The 23,198-nt window shown below is 34.4% G+C and overlaps 2 protein-coding genes and 1 long non-coding RNA gene across 4 annotated transcripts in view; 1 reads left to right on the top strand and 2 right to left on the bottom strand.

Moving 5' to 3' along the window:
* The window catches only part of LOC132732496 (nuclear cap-binding protein subunit 1-like), a 27,234-nt gene extending 15,937 nt beyond the window's left edge, over positions 1-11,297 (bottom strand). For both annotated transcript variants that reach the window (XM_060718930.1, XM_060718929.1), the window contains exons 1-10: positions 11,152-11,297; positions 9,289-9,371; positions 7,941-8,041; positions 7,355-7,439; positions 6,572-6,751; positions 6,190-6,237; positions 5,909-5,982; positions 5,203-5,272; positions 2,401-2,616; positions 1,264-1,361 (exon numbers count right to left, since the gene is read on the bottom strand). In XM_060718930.1, the coding sequence (XP_060574913.1) occupies positions 1,264-1,361; positions 2,401-2,616; positions 5,203-5,272; positions 5,909-5,982; positions 6,190-6,237; positions 6,572-6,751; positions 7,355-7,439; positions 7,941-8,041; positions 9,289-9,371; positions 11,152-11,203 (1,007 nt within the window). In that variant the 5' untranslated portion in view covers positions 11,204-11,297. The remainder of the gene's footprint in view (positions 1-1,263; positions 1,362-2,400; positions 2,617-5,202; positions 5,273-5,908; positions 5,983-6,189; positions 6,238-6,571; positions 6,752-7,354; positions 7,440-7,940; positions 8,042-9,288; positions 9,372-11,151) is intronic.
* Positions 3,733-4,752, bottom strand: LOC132732494 (uncharacterized). The gene is made up of 2 exons (XR_009626058.1): positions 4,546-4,752; positions 3,733-4,300 (listed from the first exon to the last, which is right to left on the bottom strand). It is a non-coding gene; the product is annotated as an uncharacterized LOC132732494 (long non-coding RNA).
* On the top strand, positions 11,265-23,198 carry LOC132732497 (protein prenyltransferase alpha subunit repeat-containing protein 1-like). Its single transcript, XM_060718931.1, has 8 exons — positions 11,265-11,394; positions 12,509-12,675; positions 16,426-16,501; positions 17,001-17,105; positions 18,181-18,332; positions 19,456-19,616; positions 21,438-21,664; positions 22,151-23,198. Exons 1-8 carry the CDS (start codon positions 11,321-11,323, stop codon positions 22,377-22,379), a joined length of 1,191 nt encoding a protein of 396 aa, XP_060574914.1. The 5' UTR covers positions 11,265-11,320; the 3' UTR covers positions 22,380-23,198.

Below are 23,198 nucleotides of genomic sequence, written 5' to 3'. Positions count from 1 at the left end.
GGCAATACTTTGATAATGAAAATTGTCAATAGTGTATAGCTTTTATAGTTTATGAGAAAATGAACCTTAACAAAAAAACTTTTGAACAAAATTTGTAGCCCTTTTGCGTCAGAATACCCCCAAGTAATGTTCTATGTCAACTAGTGGAAGAAATCAAGAGCTTTCCAAGAGCTAAATAAATAGGTTTTGGACATAAAATGATTCGAGCTAAATAAATCGGTTTTTGACATAAAACGATTCAAAACTGTTTGAATAAAATCACACAGAACACTTTGCCATAGCCTTAGCATCAAACATTAAACAAAGAGATACCACTCTTTTCTCTCCAGGTGAAATGTCTGTACAATATTTGATAGACTTTCCTCGATCAGAAATCTTTCTATTGAATGACTTCCAGGTATTGCGGGGCCCTGCAAAACACCATACATAACTGCATGTCAACAACAGCAACAACAATAACATCATGTATCATGTATAAATAGCTGTACCATTCTTGTACAATCTCTTCAGTCTTCCTGCACATTCAAATAGGAAATAGGGGTAACAAATTTTTAGGTTTCCAAATTTTCTAAAATGATTTTTTTATCACATTCATCCCCCCCCCTCCCCCGCTTGGAAAGAATGTTACATTCTTACAAATATAACTTTCTCTATAATCTCTTCGCGCTACATTTTCCTATCTGTACCGGCAGCCATTGTAAGATTAGTCTGTCAAACTAGAGAATTATTAATTGGCATTGTCAACTGATATAGGCTGCAGTCATTTATCCATCCAGGAACACTTGCTTAATGTTTACATGCATTTTGGAGTTAAACTAAACGTTTTTGGAAAATAAAATGTAATCTAAAATGTCCTTCTTGTGGCTGTCGGTATATAACAAAACTGCAAATAATCTTTTAAAAAAAATGCCATTTATTCAATATCCCTTATAATAAATGACAATCTAAAAATTCATTTACAGTTTACTTTTAAAATCAATTGGTCTGACATTATGAATACATCTTATTAGTTCCCCAGTACATTTACTAGTCATGAGCTATAAAAAGACATTTGACTGATTCTCTACAACCTTGTCAAATGTTTTCGAATCACACAGCCAGTGTTAATTTCTGAATCCCGTCATCAGTTTTCGTAGAAAATTCAAAAAGTAAGGACGTAGTTATGAAAATAAACGTGTAGCTGGGAAATTTGTTAGCCTATTGCAGTAAGCCGTCAGGTATTGTACAAGAATGGTAGAGGTCACGAAGATTATGAAATCGTACCAATCTTTTCTGTCTTGGTTGTGCGTCTTGATCAAATATCTCATCTCTTCTTCAATAAGGAATCGATCTATAGCATGACTGCCTGGAATAGCTGGACCCTGTTATAGTAGTGTTAGTATAATCTTACATTGCTCACCCTGTTTTATATAGGTCTTATCATTCATTCAAGCAAATGTATCGGCTCCCATACACTGAGACAATACTACAGCTTATAGATAAATGATGAGGCCAATATGAAACAGTGCAAGATGAGAAATGGCTAAGTGGTTAAGGTGTTGGCCTCTCATCCAAGGATCAAGGTTTGAGTCTTACTGAGGCAGGGCTTCCAATAGTGGAAGTTTGTGACATTTACTCCTGATTTTGAATTGTGACATCCAAAATATAATACTTTTCCTTCTTTACCTATATAATTTGACTTCAAATGTCAAGACATTTTGCAGTCTCTGACTTCAAAAGCTTAGAATTTAATGGAAACCCTGCTGAGGTCATGTCAAATGTTTCCTATCTCACTAGCTTTGGTTGGTTCAAAAGAAGTTCGAGTAAACATCAAGCCTTTATCAAAGTTGAGAGAAATTGATATTGTAAGAAATATTGATGATAATTTGATTGTTAAACAAAACAATATCTATCTAGCTGTTTCATACTACCAACCCTTACCATGCTAAATATCATAATATGGACGTGTTCATTTTTCCATCTTGACAAAACCATCAATTTAGTGTAAATTTCAAAACATGTATTGACTGAATAGCCAACAGCGCCGAGCATGATCAGATGGCAACAATGTGAATTCAGTCGCTGGAGCGCCAGCAGGCGTGGGTTTTATAAATTGAAAAGAATTCTACAGACAATTTTTTTATGAGTCCCTGGCCAACTTGTGGCTATGTGTATCAAAGAATCAAAATGATAACATTATTTTTATTTTTTTTTACAATTATCAGAATGCATACAAACAGAATTTTTGTTAAGAATGATAAAAAACATGTATTTGACTCTCAACTGCTGGAACCAAACTAACCAAACTGATGAGCGTTTGCAACCAGAATAAAACCTGGCAAGCCAGGCAAACAGACAGGAAACATCACCTGATATTGCCTATAAAATAAAATTAACAACACAATGACCCTGATAACAAACCTCTGGAACATCTGTGTAGTCGAACATTCTGAAGACGACCGTAGGTAGCGGGTACATAATCTCTTCGTTGTGAGACGGAGGGATTATCTGGGGTAACGGGTGTTGTAGAGCCTCGCATAAAACGCTGTCAAACGCCAAATATGGCCGCGGCACTTGCTTCTCGATCCATTTGTTGTTCCGCAAATTCTTAATCTGCGCCCACAGACAATCCAAGTACTGAAATATATCAGAAACAGTGTGAAAAAAAAAACTCCTCAGGTGGAAACAATTCTAGAAAAATTTCAAGTTATTTCAACCATAAGAACTAGTATAATCAGCCTCAAGTCAAATCAGTGAATATCAGACCATAATTTGCCACAACAAGAGCTGTCCGTAAGACAGCGCGCTCGACTTTTTTATTGCTTGCCAATAAAAAAAGTTTTTGCAGTAAAAGGCAATACAAGAATCTCTGTATTTTTAAAGTGAACAATGGCCATGAGCATTAAGATATTTAGTGAAGAATTATTTTACTGAATTGTGTGATACCCTTGAACACTGCAGCAAAGTTTGAAATGTTTAAGTCAAAAGAGTGCTTGCCTATAATACAAAACATTGACAGTTAAGGGCCATAATTCAAATAAAATCTTTGACAGAATTACCTTCTCCTGGACATGTTTGGGAATCATGATTGTAAACAAGTATTCCAACTTTCAAATTAATATCTCAAACAGTTCAGTCAAAAAGTGGACTGGTACTAAAAACTTAACCAAGATTCTAAGTCGATAAAAGGCCTTAATTTTTAAAACAAATCCTTGACAGAGTTACCTTCTCTTGCGTACAGATGGGGGTAATGATGTGAAATAGCATTAAAAAGTTTCAAAGCAATATCTCAAAGGGTTAAGGCAATAAGTGGATTTTACCCATATTCAATGTATTTTCTAAGTCAAAAAGGGCATAATTCTGTCAAAAACCTTGACAGAGTTATGTCCTCTTGTCTGTTGATGAAGGTCGTGATGGTAAACAAGTATGGTCCAAGTTTCAAAGCAATACCTCCAATGGTTTTGAAATAAAGTGAGGTGGTACAAAAAACTTAACCAAGCTCAATACACTTTCTAAGTCAAACAAGAGCTGTCCGTAAGACAGCGCGCTCGACTTTTTTATTGCTTGCCAATAAAAAAAGTTTTTGCAGTAAAAGGCAATACAAGAATCTCTGTATTTTTAAAGTGAACAATGGCCATGAGCATTAAGATATTTAGTGAAGAATTATTTTACTGAATTGTGTGATACCCTTGAACACTGCAGCAAAGTTTGAAATGTTTTAAGTCAAAAGAGGGCTGGTAAGAAAGAAAAAAAAACTTTTTTAGTGCTTGCCTATAATACAAAACATTGACAGTTAAGGGCCATAATTCAAATAAAATCTTTGACAGAATTACCTTCTCCTGGACATGTTTGGGAATCATGATTGTAAACAAGTATTCCAACTTTCAAATTAATATCTCAAACAGTTCAGTCAAAAAGTGGACTGGTACTAAAAACTTAACCAAGATTCTAAGTCGATAAAAGGCCTTAAATTTTTAAAACAAATCCTTGACAGAGTTACCTTCTCTTGCGTACAGATGGGGGTAATGATGTGAAATAGCATTAAAAGTTTCAAAGCAATATCTCAAAGGGTTAAGGCAATAAGTGGATTTTACCCATATTCAATGTATTTTCTAAGTCAAAAAGGGGCATATTTCTGTCAAAACCTTGAACAGAGTTATGTCCTCTTGTCTGTTGATGAAGGTCGTGATGGTAAACAAGTATGGTCAGTTTCAAAGCAATACCTCCAATGGTTTTGAAATAAAGTGAGGTGGTACAAAAAACTTAAACCAAGCTCAATACACTTTCTAAGTCAAAAAAGGGCCATAATTCTGTCAAAAACCTTGACAGAGTTTATGTACTCTTGTCTGTAGATGGAGGTTATGATGGTGAACAAGTATGGTAAGTTTCAAAGCCATACTTGTAATACTTCTGAAATAAAGTGGGGGTGGTACGAAAAACTTAACCAAAGGGTGTGACGCCAACGCTAACGCCGACGCCGACGCCGACGCCTGGGGGCGAGTAGGATAGCTCCCCTTTTCATAGAAAAGTTGAGCTAAATAAAAGGGCCATAATTCTGTCAAAAACCTTGACAGAGTTATGTACTCTTGTCTGTAGATGGAGGTTATGATGGTGAACAAGTATGGTAAGTTTCAAAGCCATACTTGTAATACTTCTGAAATAAAGTGGGGTGGTACGAAAAACTTAACCAAGGTGTGACGCCAACGCCGACGCCGACGCCGGGGCGAGTAGGATAGCTCCCCTTTTCATAGAAAAGTCGAGCTAAAAACTGTCAAAACATGCTGACTTTATCACAAGTCCTTGTTATAATCATAACTTCATAATTAATCATATAAAAAATTCATACTTTATATATTTTACCCTAATACACTCGGGATGTGTAACAGTTTAGCAAGTCTAAGCAAAGAATGGCCATTGATAAAACACAACATAGTATTTTTTCGTATTTTCGTTTGATGACAAGAGAGACATTTACCCGTTGTTTGGGTTTATTTCAGGCACAATCAGGCATCTGAATAGAACCACCCACTTTAGTTAGCTACCTGGATAGCTTCTTCACATGAAATAATTCCAAGTCCCTTGCTGGAGTCATTCCCACAGTGGTGACAGGCAAGTGACAGACTCAGTGACCTTAACTTCCAAGGAGGCCACTGGTACCCCTAGAGTATAACAGCTTCTTTTACTGTAAAGATTTAACTTAAAATCTAAGATAGTTATACATACCTCTTCTTGTGGGTGGGGAGTATCAGTAGACCACACCCTTAATGCTGGTACATGTATCTTCTGTCTTTTACTGAAAAACACAATACAGAAAATAAAATTATTTAGTTTATGTTACGTTTAGATATTCACAAGACCTGTCCACAAACAGTGCGCTCCTTGTTTTTTAATTTTTCTCAGTCATATGACTATAAAAATGTCTACCTAGCTTGAAGAGTGAATAGCTTTAAAAGTTTCTGAGAAAATGGACCTTAACAAAAAGGTTTACCAAAGCCGACACTTTATATTTACGAAAGGGTCTGGTCATTACAATACCTTCAACTTTTTCTTAAAAAAAAAATGGAGCTAAACATAAATAATTGCAGTATCTTTACAGGTGTTTGTATTATTTCAAAACTTATCCACTGGATAATGATCTACAAAATAAGAAATTTCACCCTAATTTTTATTTTTCAGAGACAAATATCATAACACAAACTGGTAAAGTATTTCTAGCATAAGAAATTCAAAAGTCAACATAACCATTAAACACAAACAAGGTTTGTTTGCTTTATCTGATTTTCACACCACATCAGTAATTTCGGAGATACCAATTTGCATGCAAAAACTTAACCAAAGTGAGATATTGATGCCCGGGCAAGTACAACTGCTCTCTGTAGTCTTCAAATAATCGAGCTAAAATAAAAAGCAAGCTAGCAGCATTACCTACCTTATATAACCATCTATACTGACCAGTAACTTCTGAAATTCCATCTCTTTCTTCTCATACAATTCTCTACCAACCTTTAAATATGCAACAATTTATGTCAACACCATATACCAATCTTGGTACCAAATGAGTCATGTTGAAGATCCTTATCAAAGGGCATGCTCCGTCAAGTTTCTCTCTCTCAATTTATTATTCTTCTAAAATAAAGTCATTAAATCATTAAAGTAAATGAAATACTGAAGTATTTAGGGATATAACAAAGAATGGTTCCAGGTACTTACCCATGGTAGTGACGTCAGTACGGCATACACATACCAGTCTGATCTCACCTGAAATACATTTCAATATATGTGTATTATTAAATAAGTCAATGGTCAATAGTTCATGTTAATAAGTGACTGTGAAGAACGTAATATTCTTTTACTTCACTTATTAATCCAATGCTATCTAGTTAACTAGTTTTGGAGGTATACTAACTTGCACTAAACAACTTAACCATTGTGACCCTGACACCAAAGTCTGGGTGAGTACAAAAGCTCTCCAAATTCATTGAATAGTAGAGCTAAAAAACTTGTTTAACATGTCAGTATCAAATTTTAAATTAAACAAGCTATGCTTATAAAATTTCGTTATATAAAAAAGTTAAGTTATAATCTAAATTACCTGTGGTATATTATCTTCTAATGTCACTTCAATAAAATTGTCAAACATGGCGAGCAGGGAACCAGCTACTATGACTCGGCAGTTTACAAGGTCAGCTATGAACCGGATAATAAGCCTAGCAGACTCAAACTCTTCAGTTTTTAGCGCTTCTTTCATATTTCGCACCAGCATTTCGACAAACTATAGAATTAATATATCACAAACATTAAATTCTGTGACTTTTGAAGCCATTCATTTAAAAAAAAAAAAATTTCATATAAATTATTACAAGGAAGAAAACAAAAAGAAGTGTTGGCCAACTATCAGTACAAAGAACCTACTTCTTGATAGCTTTTATAATTACAACACACAGACATAATGTATCATATGACACCAGTGCTGCTTATTACATCATACATGTATGTACTGTTTTTAATAAATTCATTTAAAAGCACATTATGCCTCAGGAATATATAAATATTTTTTTCAGTAGAAAATGTGCTTTATTATGTTGTATAAACAAATTTAGAACATGTGAGATGAATGTAATCGGAAAAATAGCACTAAATGTGAAGTATTTGTGACAAAAGAGACAAAATGTAAACAAAGTGGTATTTTGACTTCCATACAAAGTAGCAAATCATATATATATATTTGTTTCTCAACACAGTATGTATGCAAATTGCCAAAATGCAAAAAAAACAAACTTAATAGGCCTTTAAGAGTTATCAAATAAGCTTACAGTGCTTGCAAAATCCGAACTACAATGTTATAACAAAATTGTGTAGATCAGGATATATTTACCTCCCCTCCAAAATTGTAATTTTTGGCATTGAGGAGACCAACCAATGTAGTGTAGACAGCCTGCTTCTCTGGTAATTTGACAGCACTGGAAAAAAAAAACAATCATATGAACTTGATGTTTGACTTTTAAAGCAGGTTATGTGAGTGCTTCACAGTAACATTTTTTCTTGAATACACAATTTTCACTGTCAGACAATTTCAACCATCAAGTTTTAAACACTTTAGAAAAGTGATACCGAGTATTAAATGACAGATGTTAACTTCATATTTACCATGTGTACTATTAACATGAACAACACAAAGGCAAAGCAACATTTGCACAAAGAAATATGAGAAGTCAAAAATAATTTTTTTAACAAGGGAGAGACTTGTCCATAAAATTTGCTTGAAAACATATTTCATCTGAATTATCCTTATGATCCTTATGAAGTTAAGAGGAAGCAAAAACCAGCAGGTTGCACATCATTTCATTAGGATAAACATTCTTAATTTCTTTCCAAATCTGGCAGACAGGATATAACTAGCAGACAGCACAAAATTAAGCAGCATTCTGTTTTGTGTGTATAATATAAATTAAATTTTGTACCATTCACATAAAATCCTGATAATTTTTGTTTTGTAATTGGGTAAATCAGCTTCCAGGACACTTGCTAGACCTTCTAAATTACTCTCCAGTGATGATGTACTCTGAAATATATAAATCAATTTTATGATGGTCTCCATGTTAAGCATTCTGTATAAGTAGATTAACATTAAGTAAAAGGTAAGGTTGATATACATGTAATACTTAAAAAAAAATTTCTTCAATATAATCAAAGTCATTTATCAACCAGGGCTCTCTATCGTAAAATTTGGGGTCGAATATGGGCCCCATTCCACCATTAAAGTAGTGTGTTTTTTTCCTCCTAAAACCATACAAAATACCCCTCGAAAATAATATTCAATGGCCATAGATCAAGGATCACATTTTATGTTGAATTTTTATACAAAGTATCAAAGATGTATTCAATTTCATTGGAAATAACCAGAATATTCCATGACATTTGTTAACTGACTCTTGTTATCACTTGTTTTAAATGAATTAATTGTTGAAATTCCCCCTTGAATGAAAAAAATTTGAAAATCATGCGAAATTCCCCCCATGCATGGACCCTGGCCATAGTCTAAAAATGCTAAATACTTTTAAAAGAATGCTCTGCATTTTTTAGATATTTTCAAACTATTATGAGCTGTTTAAAGGGCTAAACTATCATACATGTGAACTCTCCCACTTTTTGCAGCCATATTTTCAAAGATTTTTCTTAAAATAAGGGGTATTTTCACAAATTAAAGAAATCTCACTCTTTTTGATATCAGAATTTTCTTCTTTGTTTATTGCAAATTCTAAAATCTTCCTCTTTTGGAAGAACAATCTACCACTTGATCACTGAAAAAAGTTCACATGTATGAACTATTCTCAGTGCTTGACAGTAAAACAAGAGCCTTGATTATGTAAAATTTTCTAAGTTCAAAATTGAAAAAAACACTATTTTTTTAAAAAAGGGCCATATTCTGTCAAAATCCATGTTAGAGTCATGGGCCTTGGATAGTTACCTCCTATTAAGCTCTCTCGACTCAAGTATGCAATGCTGAAACTTGCATGTAAAAATTTATGTGTGACGACTGAGTCTGACTGAGTATAGTTGAGCAAAAAAATAACTTAATTAACAATAATTCAATGTTATTGTGCTTTTACCACTTGCAAGAAAAGAACCAAAATGTTTCTCCTTCTTGTTGGTTCATAGATATTTCTAAGTATTAGTAACTGTGCAGACAGAAATGTTTACTGCATAATATTGTATTATAAATATAGAATGCAAATTCCTAACGCTCAACTTAAAGCGTAAAATATATATTCAATAAATTCAGAAGGAAACTTAATAATTTAAAATTACCTTCTCTCCAACTCTAGAAATAAGTGACTCAAGCCTGTCCTCAATGTCAACATTTTCAGATGTCCTCCTTCTTTTCCTGTGAACTGTATTAAATAATATGGATCAAAGTTAATACAATAAAAAATACTTGTAGTTGTAAGCAAAAGTTTAAATATCAGAAGTTATCAGAATGTTATGAGCCAACCCGAACTAGTGAGTTAGGTTTGACAGTTCGGGACCATTTTAGTGTAGAAGGTAACTAGGAAGAATTAGGCAATTCCTTGCTTGGCTACGATCCAGCGGTACAAGTCAACCCTGCCCCAAGTCAGCCCGGCCCCAAATTGGTCAACCCGGCCCCAAACCAATGTTATTTCTGGTCAACCCGGCCCCATTTTTTTTATTATTTATTTTGCTTTAAAATGTAAACACTTTTCAAGAAATAAAATAAAAATTAACAACAAAAACAACAACAAAATTTTAACGATGATATCTTTTATTATTTATTTTATATAAAAACTTTCAATATTAACAAACAAGCAACACATGCATAATTTACTGTTTTTACAATGTCCAATGCATAGTTATACAATGTTCAATGCAAAGTTCTACAATGTTCAATGTATAGTTCTACAATGTTCGTCACACACCCCTACAATGTTCACCACATACAAACACCAATTCACTAGTCTTCTTCTGCCTCTCTTCTACCTAGTATGGGTCTATTACATGGTAGACACAATCTTCAATAGGGCGGTTTAGACATAATAATGCTGGTAAATTTACTTAAATCAAAAAGAGTAATTTCATTTCTTCTCTCAAAACAATGGATTTAACACAATCAATACAGTTATCAGTCATAATGACATAAAGTGATTAAACACAAAACACTATCAATTTTTCAAACACTTAGTAAAATTCCAATACTTTTTTTACACAGTAAATATTCTTTGAAAATAAGTTAACAAACCAAATATTAATCAATTGTACTAATGAACGTATGCAATCAAAACATTCAAATGAACTGAAAAAGATTGTTGGAAACATAATTTATACAAACCTTTTAATGCCTTTCTTCCTAATTATCGCATTAACACTCACAAACCATCTTTAATTTACATCGAATAAAGATATGAAAAATACTACAAACTTATTTAAAGGATTTGTTTTCACAGCTATACCTTTTTTGTTAATTGATACACATCTGAATTAATGTTGATGTACAATTGTATAATTGTTGATGTTATATAATTATTCATTACCACTATTGCGTATTAAAGTCTTAATCGGCGCAATTAAATTTACCAACACTTTAATGCCAGTTCATGTTTTTTTTACTATTGTTCTATAGTTAATAATCCTCAATCAATAACAAATCATTTTTATTCCATCATACAACAAAAGGACTTAAATAGTTTTCTTTGAAAAATATATATATTGGGGCCGGAATGACCGATTTTGGGGCCGCACTGACCAATTTTGGGGCCACATTGACCAAATAAAAATACAGTAGGGCCGGATTGACCAATTTTGGGGCCGGGTTGACCAATTTTGAGGCCGGGTTGACTTTGGGCCAGGTTAACTTGGGGCCGGGCTGACTGTAATTCCGATCCAGACATTGACGGTTAGTTGATTGTTTGTATTGTCAATATTTTTATAATCATCGCACAGTTCTTTACCCAAGAAGAAACATATTCAAGAACGAAATGAAAATATTCAAAAAAATTGACATCAATTATTTGTTTTCCTTAAAAAAATGACATTCTTTGTACTGTTGTATCCGAATATAATTGCTATCCGAAAAAATAAATCTTTGTGAAAATTCAAAAATTAAATATCAGTTAAACATGACATTTAAAATACGTTTTTATTTCTTACACTACTTACCAGTATCATCTTCATCGTCACTAAATGACGCACGGCGCCTTCTTGATGCCATGATTTTAGAAAATTAAAGCGAAAATAAAAATAAAAATCCCACGCGAAACGGTGCGTAACAACAGCACAGCATACGAATCACTTTGTAGTAGGTACAATTTAGTTAAATAAATGCGAAATGGCTAGTAATGATAAAAGAGGTTGGCGATTGTTTTCTGACTTAAATAACGCCTTTAGGAGAGACCCAGAGATGTAAGACATATTTATTAATCATTCTGTATTTTGAAAAATCTTACAACAATATTCACAAATGAGGATTTTTCAAAATCTTACTCGTACAAAATATTTTCGTACTTATTTGTTAAAACCGATTTTCTTCCTGTTGTATGGAAAACTTTTATACTTTTTAATATCATTAGTTTTTTAAATATTACCCAGTTAAATCTGTTGATCCAGTCCTTTTACAATCCAATTTATTGAAACATTTTATGTTTTTATTTAATTATTTTTTTTGGCTGTTTTGTTTTGTTTGTTTGTTTTGTTTTTGTTTGATCAATTATTGATCAGGTGCTAACGTGTGAGAGATCAGTGATCATATATGAATTTTTACTATGGCAATGACACTTCTAAGTGTATAAACAGAAAAAAGTCTTAAATTTATTAAGCAGGCATATTTCAAGTTTCTTTGCCTGTATCATGTATGTGTTATTGAACACCCAACTCCTTAACATTCATCATTATAAACAGTAAAACAGTTGTTTCCATAATCTTTATCTTATGGTTGTTTTGTGAAAAAGATGTAAATACAGATTACAGAATGTTGAACAAAAACAGAAAAAAACAAAATATTATATTCGGTACATGTACAACAGTATATACCAATTTAGCTACCGAGTCAAGACTGCACAGATGCACTGGTGGAAAAAAAAGTTTATAACTTTCAGTCATGTCAGGTAAAGTGTTAAAATAGATAAAAACCTAGGTAAGTCTAATAAGTGAAGCCGTCTTAAATCATATCATAATTCATATAAGAAGTGACTTTTTGTCCATTCTGTAGTACCGTATGGTACTGGTTACGGGAGTTGACGGAAGTTAACAGAAGGTTCCGGACCAACCGGAACTAGTGTGTTAGGCTGACAGTTGGGCGCCATATTTGTGTATTATATATAACCAGAAGAATTAGGCAATTCCTAGCTTGGCTACGATCCAGACGTGGAAGGTAAGTCGATTGTTTGTATTGTCAATCCCTTTATAATCAATCGCGACAGTTCTATATTGGTGGCAGCGGTGGGATTCAAACCCACGCCTCCGAAGAGACTGGTGCCTCAAACCAGTATATTTTAATTTCTTTTCCTGTTTTTTCCAGAAATGAATTTGATTTTATCCCTGTTCTTGAACCCAAGAATAACAGGAGTCCTGTTGTTTTGGTGGATCACAAACTTGGCTTGGAACTGTGGAGTGTGAAGATACTCTTCCAATATGTATACCATACCTTAATGGGATGGAGAAATAAAAAGTCATATAAATTTATAGGTAATTATATGATTACTGGTATGTCATGGTTCAGAGCTGTTCACTATATTCACTATGGGGGACAGTGACTAATATAATTCAGAGTTTATTATACCCCCAAAAACGAAGTGGTGGTCGGTTGGTCGGTCGGTTGGTTGGTCGGTCGGTCGGTCCAGACGTCCGTTGCATTTTCCTTGTCCGGAGCATAACTTGAAAACTAATGGTTGGAATTCAATATAACTACATACAATGGTCAAGCACATTGAGAGGAAGTGCAGTGCACAAGAACCATAACTCTATCTTAAAGTAATTACAGAGTTATTGCCCTTTGTTGCCTTTCCATTGCTTTTTAGCTCACCTGAGCATGCTCAGGGTGAGCTTTTAGGATCGATGATTGTCCGTCGTCCGTCGTCCGTCCGTCGTCCGTTCACATTTAGTTGTTAACACTCTAGCGGTCACATTTTTGCCTCAATCATCATCAAACTTGGTCAGGATGCTTATCTAGTTGATAGCTCGGATGAGTTCGAACATGGGTCATCTCCGATGAGAAACTAGGTCACAAGAGCTAAAAATAGAAAAACCTTGTTAACACTCTAGAGGTCACATTTTTGCCTCAATCATCATCAAACTTGGTCAAGATGCTTGTCTAGGTGATAGCTCGGATGAGTTCGAACATGGGTCATCTCGGATGAAAAAGTAGGTCACCGGAGCTAAAAATAGAAAAACCTTGTTAACACTCTAGCGGTCACATTTTTGCATCAATCATCATCAAACTTGGTCAAGATGCTTGTCTAGGTGATAGCTCGGATGAGTTCGAACATGGGTCATCTCGGATGAAAAAGTAGGTCACCGGAGCTAAAAATAGAAAAACCTTGTTAACACTCTAGCAGTCACATTTTTGCATCAATCATCATCAAACTTGGTCAGGATGCTTATCTAGTTGAAAGCTCGGATGAGTGTGAACATGGGTCATCTCGGATGAAAAAGTAGGTCACCGGAGCTAAAAATAGAAAAACCTTGTTAACACTCTAGTGGTCACATTTTTGCATCAATCATCATCAAACTTGATCAAGATGCTTGTCTAGGTGATAGCTCGGATGAGTTCGAACATGGGTCATCTCGGATGAAAAAGTAGGTCACCGGAGCTAAAAATAGAAAAACCTTGTTAACACTCTAGTGGTCACAATTTTGACTCAATTGTCATCAAACTTGGTCAGGAAACTTGTCTAGGTCATTGCTGGGAAGAAATTGAACATGGGTCATCTCGGATGAAAAAGTAGGTCACCGGAGCTAAAAATAGAAAAATCTTGTTAACACTCTAGTGGCTACTGTTGTGATCCAAATATTCTGTTAATTGGTCTGAAAGTTTGTTTTGATGATTTCTAAGTCAAGTTCGAACATTGGTCATCTTGGATGAAAAAAACTAGGTCACACCGCCCAAATATGGAAAAACCTTGTTAACATTCTAGTGGTCACATTTTCGACTCAATTATCATCAAACTTGGTCAGGATGCTTGTATAGGTAATTGCTTGGATGAGTTCGAAATCGCATGTGGAACTAGGTCACCGGAGCTAAAAATATAAAAATCTTGTTAACACTCTAGTTGCTACTGTTTTGATCCAAGTATCCTTGAAATTGGTCTAAAAGTTTGTTTTGATGATTTCTAGGTAAAGTTTGAATATGTGTCACCTGGGTAAAAAACTAGGTCGCACTGCTCAAATATGGATAATCCTTGTTAACACTGTAGTGGTCACATTTTTGACTCACCTGTCATGAGACTTGGTCAGAATGCTTGTCTAGGTAATTGTTTGGATGAGTTTGATAAATCAGGTGAGCGATCTAGGGCCATCATGGCCCTCTTGTTTTTTTGTCCGTTGCATTTTCCTTGTCCGGAGCATAACTTGAAGACTAATGGTTGGAATTCAATATAACTACATACAATGGTCAAGCACATTGAGAGGAAGTGCAGTGCGTAAGAAACATAACTCTATCTTGACTAATTACAGAGTTACTGCCCTTTGTTACTTTTCCTTGTCTGTGGCATAACTTGAAAACTACTGGTTGGAATTAAAAACAACTTCATACAATTGTCAAACACAATAAGGGGAAGTGCAGTGCACAAGAACCATAACTCTATCTTGACTAATTACAGAGTTATTGCCCTTTGTTGCTTTTCCATTGCCTTCTTTTTTTTGTCCGGACCATAACTTGAAGACTAATGGTTGGAATTCAATATAACTACATACAATGGTCAAGCACATTGTGAGGAAGTGCAGTGCATAAGAGCCATAACTCTATCTAAAGTAATTACAGAGTTATTGCCCTTTATTACTTTTCCATTGCTTTCTTTTGTCCGGACCATTACTTGAAGACTAATTGTTGGAATTCATTATAACTTCATACAATGGTCCAGCACATTGAGAGGAAGTGCAGTGCACAAGAACCATAACTCCATTTTGACTTATTACAGAGTTACTGCCCTTTGTTTCTTTTCCTTGTCCAGAGCATGACTTGAAAACTACTGGTTGGAATTCAAAACAACTTCATACAATGGTCAAGCACAATAAGGGGAAGTGCAGTGCACAAGAACCATAACTCCATCTTGACTAATTACAGAGTTATTGCCCTTTGTTACTTTTCCATTGCTTTCTTTTGTCCGGACCATAACTTGAAGACTTATTGTTGGAATTCATTATAACTTCATACAATGGTCAAGCACATTGAGAGGAAGTGCAGTGCATAAGAACCATAACTCCATCTTGACTAATTACAGAGTTACTGCCCTTTGTTACTTTTCCATGTCCAGAGCATAACTTGAAAATTACTGTTTGGAATTCAGTACAACTTCATACAGTTGTCAAGGACATTAAAAGGAAGTGCAGTGCACAAGAGCCATAACTCCATTTTGACAAAATACAGAGTTACTGCCCTTTGATACTTTTCCTTGTCCGGAGCATAACTTAAAACGTACTGGTTGGAAATCAAAACAACTTCATACAATGGTCAAGCACAATAAGAGGAAGTGCAGTGCACAAGAACTATAACTCTATCTTCAGTATTTATAGAGTTATTGCCCTTTGTTCTTTTTCTTTGTCTTTTGGACTTATTACAGAGTAATTCAATTAAACTTCATCAATGGCCAACCACATTGAAAGGAAATGCAACATACATGAACCACAATTATCTTTAATTGCCCACAACCATAACTCTATGTTTCAATTCTTTAACAAGGTATTCTGTTACTAGTAACATCCTCATTTCCGAAGCAGACTTGTGGGGGTATTAATCACATTTAGTGATAGTTCTAGTTTCACATTGCTCTGTTACTCTGTGATATTCGAGGACGAATTTCAATATAGCAGGGGAGTATGTCACGGTTCAGAACTGTTCACTATTTAGGGGAGAAGACGTATTAGCGGCGGGATAGCTCAGTCAGTAGAGTCGCGGTACGGTATTCTGAGGGTTCCGGGTTCGAGTCCCGGTCAGGCTGCACATTTTTCTCACCCTGTGACAATAATAATTTGAGAATATTCTTCTTTCTGAATAGAGATGTACTTTTAAAGTTTCCAAAATGTCACTCATTGGCCAATTAACTGAACCATCTTTTTCTTCTGTTGCCTTTTGGCAATTACTACAGTTATAGCAATTTAAAGTTTTGTATGGAAGTCAAAAATTTATTTGCTTCTGAGGCATAATGTGCCTTTAAAACTCCCTGATTCTGTAGATACTACAGTATTATGTAACAAATGATTATATTTCTATTGTCACAGATCCTCAAGAAATAGCTATGTTAGCAAGAGCTGTTGTGTTGGTAAACCCAGAATGTTATACAGCTTGGAATGTAAGGTAAATAATGATCTGATCAAGTTAGTGTTGTGAATGGCAGATACTAAATTGCTGAATGTCTCTCTTGAATGGGAAATCTGTTAACTTATTTCGTAGCTACTTTTATGCCAAAATCTGTAAGAATTGTTTGAGCTGACATGTCTTTGAATAGCTTATTTTGAAATGTATGAGTAAAGTAAGATATTGTCAAGTGAACAAAGAAAATAATTTTCAAATTGAGAACAGCACTAAAAATCTATGAAAATTACCAAAAATAGATCAGAATATCTAAAAGAAGTCCTTAATGTGTTAGTCATACCGTAGAAATTTGGTGTTCAAATACTGCAATGTCTGTCATTAATTGTATATAACATAAAAATTATTTCTTTAATTGTGAAAAGTTTGACGTTTCTTAAAATCTTTAGTTAGTACATTTCTCCTGAAGGTTGACTTTCTTGATAATTATAAGGCTCATCAGGGATGCAGCTTTAAGAGTTTTTTTTTTTTTTTTTTTTTTTAGGAAAGAGTTAATAGAGTCTGGAGATATACTGGAGTTAGATGACCTTCGTCTCAGTGCACTTGTACTAACTAAGCATCCTAAAAGTTCAGAGACGTTTGTTCACAGGTAAGGGAAGTAAACAGTTCAATTAAAACCCACATTTGGGCCTCGTTACTGTTATATCCCAGGTTTGACTGAAGACTTGAGTCACAGTTTAGAACTGTTCACTGTTTAGGGGAAAAGATTTGTAAGCCGCAGGATAGCTCAGTTGGTAGAGCTGCTGAATGGTATTCTGAGGGGTTCCGGGTTCAAGTCTCGGTCAGGCTATATATTTTTCTCCCCTTGTGACACTTGCAAATTTAAGGTGTTTAAAAAGTTAACAACTTCGATATTAATATTAAAATGTCAACTATCAAAAATGCAACAAATATGAGCTAAGGTATGACTATAAAATGGAGGTGTTAGGGACTTACGAAAAGATCAGTATGTGGGCTTAATTTATGAGACAAACAAATTTGCTTATAAGCAAAGGTTTTGCATTAGATTTGGCATGGAACTATGACATTTTAAATGCCTTTGGTTTATGTATTTTTAGCTCAACTTTTCAAAGAATATGGAGTGCTAACCCAGATGTCAGTGTCGGCGTAACACTTTGATTAATTTTTGCATGCACGTCAGTTTCTCTAAAATTGTTGAAGGGAATGGATTGAAACCTTACACACATAGTAGAAGGACACAGTAGAAGGTCCATAACTTTAACATGGATTTTGACAGAATTATGGCCTTTTCTGAACATAGGAAATTCTACATTAAAATAGTCAAGCATGCTGTCCTGTTGACAGCTCTTGTTATAATTAATTGTTATTGAAAATTTTCATTGTCGTTTAATGTAATGACATTGTCTGAAAACACCCAACAGTTGCAAATACAACTAAATGTACAAATGTAGGATGTTTTTCTCAGGAATATAAGTTATTTGGGCCATGCCATGACAAAACCAACGTAGTGCGTTGCAACCAGCATGGATCAACACCAGCCTGCGCATCCGCACAGTCTGATCAGAATCCATGCTGTTCGCCTACAAATCCTATTAGAAGTAGAGAAATTGATAGCGAACAGCATGGATCGCAAATGCTGGTAGCAAATGCACTATATTGGTTTTGTCATGGCGCGGTTCATATTTTTTATGTGTTTATTTCAGACGATGGGTGTTAGGCCGGTTTATTGAAAATCATTTACAGTCTAGTCAAGGATCTACAAAGAGCACTGGTAGTTGTGTTGATGGATTTATTAGCATGGAAGCTATTGATTTAAATCTCGAGGCATCACAAAACCAGTTGTCATTACAAAATGGTATTTATTATATAGATACTTTTCACATAGCAATAATTACCTCCCCTCGCCACAATTTTGAGGGTCATTCCCAATATATCATATGATTGATTAAGATAAGATAAAAATCTCTCAAAATTCTATCATCTTCAAGAAGATTATAAAAATATTTTATATATTGGTTCTAAAATAAATTTTAATGCATATGTGTAAAAGAATTTGATACTTCATGCAAATGAGCTATTTTTATTAATTTTTTTGTACTTTTTAAATATAAATTATTGACCCCCAATTAATGAGTGCAACTTTTGGCAAGGGATGTAAATATTGAAAAGTTCTTGAACTATACTTTAGTGCCTACCATACTCAAAGTGATTAACCTTTGCCTCCAGTAAAGTCACTGACTTACTTCAAGCAGGGTCTGCAAAATCTGGATTTGACTTACTTGTTCTTGCGCATTTTTATCTAAAGCATTTCTTATCTTGTTAATATGATATTTATACAGTAAATGCTCTGGAAAATTTCAACTTGTCCATACAAGCTGTGGGACAACTTGGGCAACATGGACAATTGATTTTGCCACCCTAAGTATATCTTTGTACTCATAGTACTTTTGAATGTCTGACTTTAAATTTTCATCTTTTAAGTTTATATGCCCAAATTAATACATGTAATAGACAGTTCCAAAAATGGAAGGTGGACAAGTCCAGATAAGTCATTCAGGAGGTCGAGGGTTAGGAGATTCCACTGTTATCTAGCAGCCATATAGAGCACTGAGAATTGTCAAATATTTTCCTGTTTGATTTTAATTTGGTGTGTTTTGGTTCTGAAAGGAAATTTTGAAATTTTCTTAAGATAAATAATCTTGCAGATACATTATACTTGAAACATAACTTTGAATATCCAAAAAAAGGAAGACATTTAAAAGCACATCAGGACTGAAGGTTATAAAACTTTTTTTCCGAGTTCTGTCTCTAATCTCAGGATTTTCATTGGTCAATATGCATTTTGTGGCAGTTTCTGACCAATCAGATACTTGGAATCTGAGTTTGAGCTCAGAGAATTTCTTTATAACTTTGGACGCTGGTTAATCATTCATGTTTTTAACTGATGATAACATGTAACATATACAATAATTTTTCAGGGGACGGTTCATTGAATGTTAGTGCTGTGTCAGACTACCACAGACAAATGAAGGTTGAAATAGATGTTTGCCGCTGTGCTGCTGAAAAATACCCATGTAACTATTATGCCTGGTCTCAGAGAATCTGGCTTATACAACACTGTTATAATTGCTCTACTCAGGTTAGTGTCAATTTTGCTTTTTAAAGGTAGTCTACTGTTATGCTTTCCCGCCAAAGAATTTCTTACATCAACCAATACTGTAATAAATCGGTCATTTCCGGAAAGTTATTTTAAACAATCTTCAGTAACCAATAATTTTTAACCATTTATAATCAGAATTTAGTACATAGCGTTAAAGGATTAGTGATTGTAAATAATCTGTTGTGCAAGAGTTTGAAAAAATAACGTTCTGAAATATAACGGATTTGCTTTGATATTAGTCGATGTTAAAAAATTTTTTTTGCGGGATAGCATTACAGTAAGAGAACCTAAAGCTTGACTACTCGAAAAATAAGTAGAGCTATTGTACTCACCAAAGCATCTGTGTCACTGTTTAACTTTGGTTAAGTTTCTGCCTGCAAGTTGGTATCTCCAATACTACTGAATGGAATGGGTTAAAACTTCACACATTCTGTTCTCTGTGATTATCTAACATTATGGGTACAAGATCAGTAGCTCAGATTTAGCATTTTATACAAAGTTGTGACCCTTTTCTTACTGTCAAGCACTGAGAATAGTTGAGTGCACTGTCTTACGGATAGCTCTTATCAAATGTTGATTAATATATTTTTTGATACTTTATAGGATCTTCAAGGTATTGTGCTAGACCCCCATGCCCCTAAGATAGGAATTATATCCTTGCAAATGGTCTTACACAGACACAGTATTTGGCTTATTTGAAGAGCATTAACCATTCATGGCAACATAGTCGGAATGTAAATATATATGTAGCAAAAAAAGGATAGTATCTATCATCTTTTTAACCCATTACTTCATGAGCATTTTGAAAAAAATGGCTGTTTTCATTGAAAAGTCTCCCGTTACAAGTTCAAATTGCTATAATACTATAAAAACTGCTTCAACACTAATCAAACTTGGCACAAATGTTGACTGGACCATTGCCCTTGCAACAACATGATCAGGCTTAAATTTTCTGTTACCATGGCAACGAGGGGACATCTCAAAATTGCCAAAAATCACTATTTTGCGTTGATTTTTTCCATCAAAATTGATTTCAAAGTGCTGCAACTTCTCAATGGATTGAGATAGAGTCAAATGCTTTTCAACGTTGGTTACATGTTACCTTATGATCAATCTGGGGTCATTTACAGCCTCTCACAAGTCTAAAATTTTCTTGGCGATGAGGGGGACTCCGCCCTCCCTTCAAACCCCCCCAAACAGAAGGGGGCACATCCCCCTTCTGGCAACCCCCTGATGTATCTTTTGGTTGGGGGGCCGCGCCGAAAAAGAGGTCACTTTTTTTAACAACATTTCTCAAACAAAAACAAGTGTTTGGGGCCTAAATAAGGCATTTTTCATCATTTGAGACAACAAAAAAAGGGGGGGGGGATGAAAAAGGCGTGTATATGAAGTAACGGGTAAAAGGAGCTCCAATGAGGTGAAAAGGCCTGAAAACATGAAATTTGTAATTCTTACATACATGTAGATCAAAGCATTTAAGAAGGAAAACTTTGCAAAGGATATTTTAATAAATATACTGGAAATTGAATTTAATATTGATTTTTTTGTGCAATTCTAAGCCCGATTTAAGAAAAGAGCATTGCAACACTTTTCATTTTTGGGTCATTTTGCAATTTTGTACAATTACAATAGGTATTCTGGAAAAATGGGTTGAAGGAATAATCTTAACATTTGCACACAAGCTATTGGTTTACACCTTCATCAAATGGTACATAAATGTGAAAAAAACCTAAGTGAAGTCCCTTTAAACTGTCACTTAAGACTTTTTTTATGTTTAATTTTGAACCATTCTTTTTGTAGGTTTTACTGTCAGAGCTCCAGGTCACAGAGTCTTGGGTAGAGAGGCATATATCTGACACATGTGGCTTCCATTACCGCCAGTTCCTACTCACTACCCTGTTCGCTCAGCGTGATCAGTTAAGGGACCAATTTTCCATGCAATATGTGGCGATCATGCAGAAAGAACACAAGTTTGTACAAGACCTGATCTCAACATACCCTGGTCATGAAGCCATGTGGAATCATAGGTATATGTCATATGTTGAATTCTAAAATGGTCTACTTAGTACTTATATTCTAGTTATATTTCCTTTTGAAATTTTTTTTTAAGTCTTGAAATACCATTTCTTTTCTTAAATTTAGGTTAAACATCATTTTATTCATACTTGTTTTAGATTTAGAGATACTACTGTTCACAGCATTTCTGGAAGATAATTTTAGATTCTGCCCAATATTGTACATATTGTTCAGAGCATTCCTGGAAGATAATTTTAGATCCTAACCAATGCTGGACATACAGTAGAACCTCTCGAGTAACACCCTTTGTCACTATCCAAGTAGCATAACACTTAATATTGATTTTAATTGTTGCCCTTTTTAAACTTTTTTGAAAATTCTACATTATTCAATTATTCTTTTACTATCAGTTACTGCGGATAGTCGAGCATGCTGTCCTAGAGACAGGTTGTGTTTGATAAAGACCTTAAGGACATTATGATTTTTTTTTTTTACAGGAAATATGTCTTCCATTCACTGCATAATTTGTACTGCACTGAATGTAGGAGAGATGAAGGTGAAAATGAAAGTAATTTAAAGAAAACCAGACTGGAAAATGATCATCACATTCTAGAACAGAAAGAAATAGACTGCGTCCAGCAAAATGAACTCAAATGTAAAGATATTCACCAAAAGAGATTTGCACAAAATTACATAGACTGGATACAAAAAACTGTGATAAAATGAGGACCAGTCCGAAATTATGCCTACAAATAGCACACAAAGAGACTAGCATAAAATTATTTTTGAGTATTTATTGGTCATAATAGCAAATAAGATAGAGTGAATGAATCTTTGCCAGATTTAGTTGACAGCCTCAAGTGCATCATTTAAAATAATGATTAAAATTAATATTATCTGTGTCAGGAATATTCAATTAATAACAAATTCAGAATTAGTTTCATCTTTTGGCTTATAAGCAGAATTTTTACATAGAATGCTAGATTCCATGCATGTTAACCATTAGTCATACTGTGTCTGAAAGGGAGGGGGAGAGAGGTGTCCTTCCTAACTCATGCATGTTAACATACATAGATTGTATGGAATTTTTATGAGAAATTAAAGAATATATAAGCATAATAGTTAATACTAAGATCCAATCATTGTCAGTTACCCACAGTATATATTCCGTACATACTACATTATCCACGGTAAATATTTCATACATACTACATTCCTCACGGTATATATTCCGTACATACTACATTATCCACGGTATATATTCTGTACATACTACAAAAGATGATGTGGTATGTACGGATTAAATATCTAGGATAACCAATCATGATGTTGTACATATTATGTACAGAATATATACTGTAGGATATATCTAACAAGTATGTACATAACATATACCATGGGTTGCCCACGATGAGATCCAATTGGCCTAACTCTTCGATAATTTATTAACCCTTTCCCTACTGGAATTGAAAGTGATAAGCCTTTGCCACCAGTATTAGAGCCAGGCTAGCCTGAATATCTGTGCAGTCTGACCAGGCTCTATAC

Source organism: Ruditapes philippinarum, unplaced genomic scaffold (genome assembly GCF_026571515.1).
Source record: "Ruditapes philippinarum isolate M1 unplaced genomic scaffold, ASM2657151v2 ctg1001_1_1_1_1, whole genome shotgun sequence".
NCBI lineage: Eukaryota > Metazoa > Mollusca > Bivalvia > Venerida > Veneridae > Ruditapes > Ruditapes philippinarum.
Note: the sequence above shows the minus strand (reverse complement) of the source record. Positions and strands in the feature narration are given on the sequence as shown.